The 10,625-nt window shown below is 65.1% G+C and overlaps 1 protein-coding gene across 2 annotated transcripts; it reads left to right on the top strand.

Moving 5' to 3' along the window:
* Nucleotides 1–786: 786 nt before the first annotated feature.
* Nucleotides 787–9,519, top strand: SYVN1 (synoviolin 1). 2 transcript variants are annotated; one of them, XM_076360350.1, is made up of 16 exons: nucleotides 787–826; nucleotides 2,814–2,959; nucleotides 3,482–3,574; nucleotides 4,295–4,447; nucleotides 4,530–4,578; nucleotides 5,253–5,356; nucleotides 5,471–5,597; nucleotides 6,452–6,551; nucleotides 6,641–6,706; nucleotides 7,128–7,244; nucleotides 7,447–7,598; nucleotides 7,943–8,080; nucleotides 8,173–8,286; nucleotides 8,360–8,546; nucleotides 8,706–8,827; nucleotides 9,159–9,519. In XM_076360350.1, exons 2-16 carry the CDS (start codon nucleotides 2,828–2,830, stop codon nucleotides 9,317–9,319), a joined length of 1,815 nt encoding a protein of 604 aa, XP_076216465.1. In that variant the 5' UTR covers nucleotides 787–826; nucleotides 2,814–2,827; the 3' UTR covers nucleotides 9,320–9,519. The 2 variants fall into 2 exon arrangements, with proteins under 2 accessions (XP_076216465.1, XP_076216464.1); XM_076360349.1 differs by lacking the exon at nucleotides 787–826 and adding an exon at nucleotides 1,484–1,511.
* Nucleotides 9,520–10,625: the final 1,106 nt, after the last annotated feature.

Here is a 10,625-nt window from a genome sequence, read left to right as displayed (position 1 = left end):
CACTTAGAGGGCTGCACTCACCTCCCCTCCTTTGATCCCATAGCAGAATCAGGACACAGCACACGGGGACAGCAGAGCCCCCAGAGCTTGAAATCCCCCCTCCACGCTCCCCTAAAAACCCTCTTCCCTCACCACAACGGATGTCAGGCACTGTGCCCCACTGTTCCCTCACAAATCAAGGAGAACGGGGAAAATAAAAGGATTTACGGAGTTGTTTTCACCTCACGGCACCAAGGCTCAGTCTCCCCTCAAGCAAGCAGGGTGGAAGGGAGCAATTTTACCTCATGGCGCCCCCTTTTTCCCCCTCAGAAACGGGGGAAGGCGGAGAAATCACCTCAGGGAGCAACGACGACACCGCGCTGCGCCCAACCGCTTTTCCCGCCTTTTTCCTCTCACCTGAGCAGAGCGCGCGACCAAGGGCGCGCGCGCACCGCGAGGGAGGAGCCAAACCGACCCCGCCCCTCCGCCGGGCGTCGTCTTCTATAGGCGGTGCGCCCGCGACGCCAGCCAATCAGAAGGCGGAGAAGGAAGAGGCCGCCTCCCACTCTCCCCTCCGTCACCCGCCGCTGTCTGTCAAAGGCGGAAAGGCGGGACGGTGGGCGATGCTATCCAATCACAGGCGCGAAGCAGCGGAGGAGGCGTCGCTGATAGGCTGGGCTCGGTGAGGGGGGGGAAGTGTGAAGGGTGGGGTGGGGTGGAGGCGCGGCGTGCGTTCCCCCTCCGCGGGGCCGGGTGACGGATTTAGGGGTTTTCTGAGGAAAACAGGGGCGGGAAAAGGGCTGTGAAGCGCCCAGAGGGGACACAAACCCATCGAGTGTGACGTGAGGTATGAAAAAGGGGCAGAAAAAGGCAAATCTAGCCCAATTTGGGTCTCCCCAGGTGGCTGAGGGGGACTGGGGGCTTCCCGCCAGCCCGAGAAGGGGGGAACGGGGGGGGTTATTCCCCCCGCCAAGGCTGCGCGGTGAGGAGAGCGGGGAGGGCTGAGGCCGAGCGCAACTCATCGCCTCCTGCCGCCCTCCCCTAGCAACAGCCGCTGATTAAGCGGCGCCCCGCGGGTTTTTTTTTTTCTGATTGGCCGAGCGCCGCGGGGACTGGCCAATGAGAGCGAGACACGGGACCCTTGGCGTTCCCGCCCACCCAAGCGCCGGCTGCGGGGCAGCTCGGACCGTACCAAGTGCGGGCGTGTGTGTGGGGGGGGAAATCCCAGCGGGTTTGAGGGGTTCGTGGGGGCCCCCCCCGCCACGCCGCGCGTGGGAGGCAGGCGGGGAAAGGGGGACCCTCAGCATCTCCCTCGGGAAAAGCCGTTATGGGGGAGCGGGGTGTGTGTGTGTGGGGAGCAGCGGGGAAGTGACACACACACACACACACCCTCCCCCGGATCCCCCCGCCGGGCAGCGGGTGGTGCAGCCCGGGCGGAAGTGAGGTGTCGCGCGCTGAGGCGCTTCCGGTGGGGGAGCGGTCTGAGGCGGGGGGGGGGGGGGCTGCGGCGGCGGCGGCGGGGCTCGATCCGAGTGAGTGCGGGGGGGGGGAGCGACGACACCGGGGCCTGAGGGAGGGGGGAGCACCGGGGGGGGGGGCTTGGGGCGGAGCCGGAGCGAAAAGGGGGGCCCGGGGGGCCCGGTGACACGTTGGGCCCCTGGTGGAGTAGGGGACGTGAGGGGAGGGGCGCGGATATGAGGGGGGGGTACGTGGGGGGGATCAGGGACATGGGGGGGGGGCACCTGGAGGGTGGGGGTATGCGAGGGGGGGCTTGGAGAGATCGGGGGTATTGGGGGTACTGAGAGGGGCAGGGGTTTGGGGGGGGAGGGACGCTTGGGGACGGGGTGGGGGGCACAGGTGACGTGAGAGGGGAACGGGGGCCATGGGGACGTTTAGGGGAACGGGGGCCATGGGGGGCGTGAAGGTTGGGGCCCGAGGGTGGACAGGGCGTGGGGAGCTGGGACGTGGGGGGGGGACGTTGGGGGACACCTTGAGGGGCAGGGGACATGATTGGGGGGGGCACCTGGAGGGCTGGGACACGGAGGTGGGGACGTTGGGGACACCGGGGGGGGGGGGGGGGGGATGTGAGGGGGACACGGAGGGTTGGGGCCTGCGGTGGGGCTGAGCGCGGGGTCTGTGGTGTGAGGTGGGACAGGGGACTTGGGGGGGGACAGGACACGAGGAGGGGTGGGGGGGCACGAAGTGGGGCAGGGGGTGTCGGGGGGAGCTGGGGGGGTGGACTGACTGTCACCTGAGGGGCTGGGAGTGGGGAGGGGACGTGGGACGTGGGTGGGGGTGGACAGAGAGGTGCTGTGACCCGGGGTGGGGGGGGAGTCTGGCCCCCGCTGCAGGGAGGGAGAGGGCCGGGGTGGGGGGGGGATGACAAGGAGGCGGGGAGAGCTGGGGACAGGGACAAGGAGGTGGCACTTGGGGGAGAGTTGGGGCCGAGGAGGTTGACATCTGGGGACACGGGAGAAAGGGACGTGGGGACGCGGCGGCCGGTGACGCCGAGTATGTAGGACACGGGCTGGTGGCACCGCCGGGAGCGTTTTTGGGGCAGAAAAGCTCCGTTTGAAGCTGCACGTTTCTCGTTACCCGCAGGAATCCTTAGCGGGTTAAAAAAAAAATATCAACTCGTTGGCGGCATCGTTAGTTTTAGGGTCTGGTTTTCCTCTCGGGCCCAGAAATCACCCCAAAAAGGGGTTTGGCCGCGCCCTGAAGATGGGAGGGCGGCCGTTTAATCCCCGATTTTACGCTAAGCGGTGGTGGGGGGGGGGTGTTTCAGCGAAAATCCCTTTGTTTTGGGTGCGATTGGATGGTTTTTAATCTGGCAGGCCGAGCCGGGGAGATGCTCTGCACGGCGGTGGTGATGGCGGGGAGCCTGGCGCTGACGACGGCGGTGGTGGCTCACGCCTATTACCTGAAGCACCAGTTCTATCCCACCGTGGTTTATCTCACCAAATCCAGCCCCAGCATGGCCGTGAGTACCCGGTTAATTAATTAGCGGCGGGTAAATTAACCCGCACGGCCGGGGTGGGGAACGAGCCTCCCGGCTCGCACGGGAGCTTCGTGGGGCGGCACGGGGTGGGGGGGTGGGGGGGGCGGGAGCTCTCATCGCAGCTCACTTCTGCTTTTGGTGATGGAAATGGGTCGTTTTCCGTTTAACGGCGCTCACCAAAAATACCGGGGATCCCCTGGGGAGAGCGAGCCGCCTGCGCCGAGAGCTGCCGCAGCGCCGATCGGCGCTCGGGGAGGGGGGGGGGAAGACGCCGCTGCCGCCTCCCCCTGCCTACGCCGGAGCCCTCGGGCAGCCCCGAAACGGGGTTGGGGCCGAGCCCGGTACCCGATCCCGTCTCTTCCATCCCCTGGGACCCAAATTCGCTGCGCCAAACCTTCCCCTGCATCCAGTTGTCACTGAAACGAGTTTCGGCTGCGCCGCGGCTCCTTCCCCGTCGCCTCCTTCCCCGTCACCTCCTTCCCCTCCCCGTTTTTCCCCCGCAAGGTTCTCTACATCCAGGCTTTCGTGTTGGTTTTTCTCCTGGGTAAATTTATGGGCAAGGTGTTTTTCGGGCAGCTGCGGGCAGCGGAGATGGAGGTGAGCGACGGCAGGGAACGGTTTAAATTCGGCGCCCGGGGACGGGCAGATCCATTGGAGGCGGCATCGGTGCTATTGGGGGGGTTAAAGCCGCAGGGGCGTGCGGATACGGAGGGGTTTTGGGGGATTTTGGACCCCGAGACGCCTTTGGTGCCATTTGGGGGGGGGGTTGAACCACGAGAGGCCTTTGGTTCCGTTTTGGGGGGGATTTTGAACCCCAAGAGTCTTTGGTTCCATTTTGGGTGGGGATTTTGGACCCCGAGAAGCCTTTGGTTCCACTTTGGGGGGGGATTTTGAACCCCAAGAGGCCTTTGGTTCCATTTTGGGGGGGAATTTTGGACCCCGAGAGGCCTTTGGCTCCGCTTTGGGGGGATTTTGGACCCCAAGAGGCCTTTGGTTCCATTTTGGGGGGTGGGGTTTGAACCCCAAGAGGCATTTGGTTCCATTTTGGGGGGGATTTGAACCCCAAGAGGCCTTTGGTTCTGTTTTGGGGGGGATTTTGAACCCCGAGAGGCCTTTGGTTCCGTTTTGGGGGTGGGGTTTGAACCCCAAGAGGCGTTTGGTTCCATTTTGGGGGGATTTTGGACCCCGAGAGGCCTTTGGCTCCGCTTTGGGGGGGGGATTTTGAACCCCGAGAGACCTTGGGCACCGTTTTGGGTTCAAAAATGGGGGGCGAAGGCTGGGGGGAAGCCCCCCTCACCGCCTCCCCCTCTCCCGCAGCACCTACTCGAACGGTCGTGGTACGCCGTGACGGAGACCTGCCTGGCCTTCACCGTCTTCAGGGACGACTTCAGCCCTCGCTTCGTCGCCCTCTTCACTCTCCTCCTCTTCCTCAAGTGCTTCCACTGGTTGGCTGAAGACCGGGTGGACTTTGTGAGTGCCGGGTGGCGAGAAAACGGGCGCAAAAAAGCCTTTTTTGGGAAAAGCTCGAGCCTTTCTCCCCCCCCTTTTGCAGATGGAAAGGAGCCCCAACATCTCCTGGCTCTTCCACTTCCGTATCGTCTGTGAGTATCTTGTTGTTCCGCACCCTGGGCCGGATCCTGCCCGGCGCGGGCGTTTCGCCGTTTGGCGCGTTGCCGGCAGCTGGTGGTCAGGAAAGATAATTTTGGCGACGCGTTTGCATACGACCCGGGGGGGGGGGGGGAAGGACCTGACGCGGCCGAGCGTGCGACCGTCGGCGCTCGATAAACCCTGTGAGGGCGGTTTCGTTAACGAGGGGGCGTTAACGGGGGCTGCGGAGGGAGCGGGATGGGGTTGCTGGGGGTTTAACGAGCTCCGGCTTTGCCGGGTGGGAAGAATACGAGGCCGGATCCACGGCAAAATATATTCCTGCTTCTGGAGAAGGGGGATTTAGGGACGTAAAAATCATCTTTTGAGGGAATTTGGGGGGTTTTTTGGTGAGACGCGAGGACGCAAGACGTGGCTCGAAGCAGAGGGGGCGTCAAAACGAGACAGCCTCGTTACCGGGACGCGTTAATTCAGCCCTTCGTTAGCGCAGAGCCGTTTAGCCCCCCCGGGACCGATGCCCCTCGAGGGGCCCGCTCTTCCGGTGGGATACGTTTTGGGGTGTCACCCTCGGAGCTTCAGCTTTCGGGGGTCTCCCCCCGCCCCCGGCCTCGAGGCTCGTTATCTCCTCTCCTCGTTATCCCCTCATCCCGATTTCTTTCCCCCGCCGCAGCCCTGATGTTCCTCCTGGGAATCCTGGATTTCCTCTTCGTTAACCACGCGTACCACAGCATCCTCACGCGAGGAGCCTCTGTCCAGCTCGTCTTCGGCTTCGAGGTAGGAGATGGTTCCTTCTCGGGGACGGACAAACCTCCCGCGTCCGTCCCTGGGACGGACAAACGGCTCTTCGGCCGGCTCCCGACGCCCTACCCTGCTCTTCCTCCCCCGCAGTACGCCATCCTCATGACCATGGTCCTCACCATCTTCATCAAGTACGTCCTGCACTCCATCGACCTGCAGAACGAGAACCCGTGGGACAGCAAAGCCGTCTACATGCTCTACACGGAGCTCTTCACGGGTACGTTGTCCTCTTCCCTCCTTTTTTCTCCTCGTCCCACCCAATTTTGGGGTTCGGGGGGAGGGGGGGCTTTCCCATCTGGGCCCGATAAAGCTCGGTACGTCGTCGTGAAGCTCAATTAGCCGTCGATCGACGAAGCCAGGAAGCCTTAGGTGGTGCCGAGCAGCACCCGAAGCTCTGATCCGTCTTCGTTAACGAGCTGGATGCCAGGGCAGAGCGTTCCCTCGGCCGCTTTGCCGGCGACACCAAAGCGGGAGGAGTTGGCTGACGCGCCGCGGGGTCACGCCGCCGTCCAGAGGGACCTTTTCCAGCTGGAGAAACGGTCCGGGCAGAACCTCGCGAGGTTTAACGGAGGGACGGGCCAAGATCCCGCAACCCCCGGCGCGAGTATACGCTTGGGCGGCGGTTCAACCGCGGGGGTTCTGGCGGCCGCCAGGTTGGGCACGAGGCGACGACGAGGGGCCGCCGGCGTCCTGGGAGGGTTGCCAGCAGGTTGAGGGAGGTGATCGGGGGGGGGGGCGGTGAGGCCACCGCGCCTGGAGACCCGAGTCCGCTCCTGGCCTCCCCGGCTCCGAGAGAGCCTGGGACGTGCTGGAGAACGTCCCGACGAAGGGGCCACCGAGACGACGAAGGGACCGGAGAGGCTGAGGGAACCGGGACCGGTCGCTCGGCGAGTCGGTGGCGCCTCCGTCTTCGGAGAGGCTCGAAAGCTGTTGGGTCGCCGTCTCGGACGAGCAGCTCTTGGGGACCCGCTTGAGCGGATGGTTGGACCAGATGACCTTGGAGGTCCCGTCCCACCTCAACCCACCTCTGGTCGTCCGAGAACGAGACCCCGACGCGTTTCTTTCCCTCAGGCTTCATCAAAGTCCTCCTCTACATGGCCTTCATGACCATCATGATCAAAGTCCACACCTTCCCGCTCTTCGCCATCCGCCCCATGTACCTGGCGATGAGGTGAGTTGACTTCGGCGCGGCCTCCGGCGCCGGCCACGGCTGCCGGCACGCCGTCGGCTCGATCCCGCCCGTCCCGTCTCTCGTTCCAGGCAGTTTAAGAAAGCGGTGACGGACGCCATCATGTCCCGCCGGGCCATCCGCAACATGAACACGCTGTGAGTAACACGGTGAAAGCGGTTTCCGCCCCCTCCCCGGGCGCTCTGAGCTCCGTTGGCGTCTCCTCGGTGGTGGCTTTTGAGGTGGGATCCACTGGAGAAAAAAAAAAAACCAACCTCAAAAACGCCAAACTTGAGGAAAACGCCTCGTTTGCCGCGCGGGAAAGAGCTCGGAAGGACCCTGTAGGGTGACGGGGTCGTGGATATCTCAAACTCTTGCCCAATACCGTAATTTAACCGAAAAACCGGTGGATAACGGCGAGGGGGAAGGGTCGGCTGGCGGTGGGGAGGACCCAGAAGTCCCGCTGCCTTCCCATGTCCCCCCTCGAAACCCCCCTAAAACGGCGGGAAGGGGGTTTTTTTTGGTGGGGTTTTTTCCCCCGCCCCGGCATTTTCCACCTGACTCTCCTCCCCGGCGCAGCTACCCCGACGCCACGCCGGAAGAGCTGCAGGCCATGGACAACGTCTGCATCATCTGCCGCGAGGAGATGGTGACGGGCGCCAAGCGTTTGCCGTGCAACCACATCTTCCACACCAGGTGGGTGAGGAACCGGGGTGGCCCACGCTCCCCGTGTCCCGTCCCGTCCCCCCGATTTCGGCATCTCCGGCGTTTTTGACGTTCTCGGTGAGGGGGCGGTGAAATCACGGCCCCGCTCGGCGGGTGGGGGGTGTTTTGGGGGAGGTCTTCGTCCCCCGCCGTGACGTTGCCGTGCGATTAACGGCGTCCGTCTCCTCTCCAGCTGCCTGCGGTCGTGGTTCCAGCGCCAGCAGACGTGTCCCACCTGCCGCATGGACGTTCTCCGGGCTTCCCTCCCGGCACAGCCGCCTCCCGAGCCGCCGGAGCAAGCCCCGCCACCGCCCCAGACCCCCCAAGTTCCCCAGCCCCCCAACTGTGAGTCTCCTTTGCGCCCCGATATCGCCCTTCCGCGGTGGGACGGGTGCCCCCAGCCGCCGGTTACCCGTCACCGCGCCGGCTGAGCTTTGCCGGGTTGGTTGACCGCGGCGCTGGAGGAACAAAGAGCCGGAGAACAGGGTTGGGAGGTCGAGTCCCCGCGGGTGGCGACGCGAGCCGGTGGTATTTCCGCCTGTGACGGCGCGTGTTCGGGGAAACTCCTGCTGGCACGGTTAAGCCCGGTTACGCGGCATCAAACCGGTGACCTGGCGCCTTCCGGCTGGCTGCGGTGAAGGAAATTTGGGTGTTGGGGGGCTCTCACCCGCCCTCTTCTCCCTCTGCAGTTCCCCAGGGAATCCTTCCCCCTTTCCCCCCGGGAATGTTTCCCTTCTGGCCGCCGGTTGGTCCCTTCCCGCCGGTTCCTGGCGTTCAACCGCCCAACGGCGCCGAAAATGCTGCGCCGAGCTCCGGCGCCGCTTCGGGTGAGTTTTCTCCCGAAATCCGAGGGGTCGGCGCTGCCGAAATGAGGCTCCCTCCTCCCCTGCCCACCCTCACGTCCCTTTTGTCGCCGCAGCCGCCAGGCCCGGTGACGCCGCCAACGCCGGATCGGAAGCCGCGGCAGCGGGGCCGGTGCCGGGTCTTCCTTTCCCACCGCCGTGGATGGGAATGCCGTGGCCGCCCCTCTTCGGTAAGCAAGGGACGGGGAAGGATTTTGGGGTTCACCCCCTGGGGCTCTCCCCTCACCCCTCTTCTCACCGCAGGCTTCCCGCCGATGCCGGTGCCGCCGGCCGGCTTTGCCGGCTTGACGGAGGAAGAGCTTCGAGCCATGGAGGGCCACGATCGGCAAAACCTGGAAGCGCGGTTACAGTGTCTGCAGAACATCCACACCCTCCTCGACGCCGCCATGGTGCAGATCAACCAATACCTGACGGTCCTGGCCACCATCGGGTAACGCTGCCGGAAAGAAAAGGGGGGGGGGGGGGGGCGGATTTTGGGGGTGTCTAGAGCGGGCAGGCAAGATTTGGTTACGGCAAAGCCGCGCCCTGCCTGAAAACTCCCCAAATCGGATTTATCGTTTCGTTTTCTCCCCCCCCCCCCCCCCCCCAGGTCGCCCCGGCCCGCCGCTCCCCGGCCCCCCTCTGCCCGTGAGACCCCCGCCGAGGAACCCGCCCCCCTCCGCTCGCCCGGCAGCCCTTCAGCGCCCGCCGCCACTGCCGCGCCTGCCGCCGGTGCGTGAGGGGAGCTACGGGGCGGGGAGACCCGTCGGCGCCGCCGGGGTGGGGGGGAAAACGGGGGACCTGGGGGGGTCCCGGCTGCCCCCCAAACCCACCGCCGTACCCTTTTGTAACCGCCTAAATGGTAGCTGTTCCGTCACCGGCTAATTACCGCGGTCGTTAATTCCTCCGTCAATCAGCCGCCTGCAGCCCCGGTGTCTGCGGTTTAGGAGCGGAATCCCCCGTTAAAACACCGCCGGGGCGCCAGTCCTGAGCCTGGCTCATGGTTAAAACCGAGTTTCCTGGTTTTACCGGAGGCGAAACTGGTGCCTTTCCCCTTTACCAGATCCCACCGCGCCGGCGGGCGCCGAAGGCTTCGCCGCCGAGGAGGAAGAGGAGGAAGAGGAGGGCGGGGAAGGCTCGACCTCGCTGGACGAACCCGACACGGCGGAGCTTCGCCGCCGCCGGCTACAGAAACTGGCGTCGCCGCCGGCAGCCTCGCACTGACGCCCGCCGGTTGTGCCGCGGACGCGCCGCGGGCACCGGTCGGGGGGTGCCGACCCCTCGTCCTCGGCGTTTCCGGAACCTCGGACGCTGCGAGCCGGACGGTGCCCCTTTTTCTGCCTTCCCCCCCCCCCCGTTTTCCGCCGAAACCCCTGTCCAGAACCAAAACCGGTTCCCGGCTACGCCCGTTGACGCCCCTAAAACGTTGCCGGCCCTTTTTTCCCCGCGGCGCCGTGGCAAACGGCCGCGTTTCTTCACCTGTTTTTCCCCGTTTTTCCCCGTTTTCACCCCAGTTCTCTCTACCTCTCCAGCGAGCCGGGATCTGGTGCGTGTTTCGGAGCCAGCGGTTGCGCGTTTCGGGGTAACCGCGCCCGTTCCGGGGCGGTAATTAAGGACGGGGGGGGGGGGGTGGGTGGGTTTGATCGCGGTGACGGTGATCAAGCGAGTGCCGGCGCCGCTTGAAATTGCTCAAAAATCGCCCGGTTTGAACCCAAAGTCGTCTCCCGGCTGCGGAGCCGGTTGTCACCGGCGGCGGCAACGCGGCCGAAACCGCCTCGAGCTGCGGCCGCTTCGAGTTGCCGCCGCTTTACCGGGGTACCGGGGATTTCGGGGCGCCGCGCCCCCCCCCCACCGCCGCCGCCCCGCCCCGGCTTTCACCCACCGCCCCCCCTCGTTAGCAAACGAGCTCGTTAACAGTATTAACCCAGCACTCCCCGGGAAAGCCGCTTCCCGCACCGAAACAGCCCCGCCGCCGCCCCCTCGAAGCCCGTCGGGGGAACCCCGGTGCCCCCATCGGCGCCTCTCCGGCACCGCGCGGCAACTTAATAAACCCCCGAATCCTCCGCCTGACCCCGACCGGTCCCTACCTGGTGCCACGGCGCGCCCAAACCGGTTTTTACCGGTTTGGCGGCGCCGGGAGACGGTCGGTTTGGGGGTTGTTTTTTTTTTTGGGGGGGGGGGGTGTTGGGTTTGGGGTTTTTTTTTGGTCACCTTCCGCCTCCCGACCGCCAAATTTCCGCCTCGTTTCCTTCGCCGGCGGTCGGCGATGGCTCGGGCGCCGCGCCGGCGAGGCACGCGCCGGCGCCTTCACCCAAACAAACAAAAATCCGGTGAGCGGCGGCGCCGCCGCCTCTTCCCGCCGCGTTTCTTCTCCGCTCCAGGGACGCCGCGACTCTTCAGTGCCTCTTTGAACCGAAAAGGGCTTCGAGGAGCCCAAATCTCTCAGGGAAAAAAAAAAACAAACAAAACCGCGTTCGGAGACGGCGGCGACCGGAGCGTTTCGGGGCGGAAACCTTCCTTTTGAACCGGC

Source organism: Aptenodytes patagonicus, chromosome 27, assembly GCF_965638725.1.
Source record: "Aptenodytes patagonicus chromosome 27, bAptPat1.pri.cur, whole genome shotgun sequence".
NCBI lineage: Eukaryota > Metazoa > Chordata > Aves > Sphenisciformes > Spheniscidae > Aptenodytes > Aptenodytes patagonicus.
The sequence above is the reverse complement of the archived record's forward strand: the minus strand, read 5'-3'. Positions and strand labels throughout refer to the sequence as shown.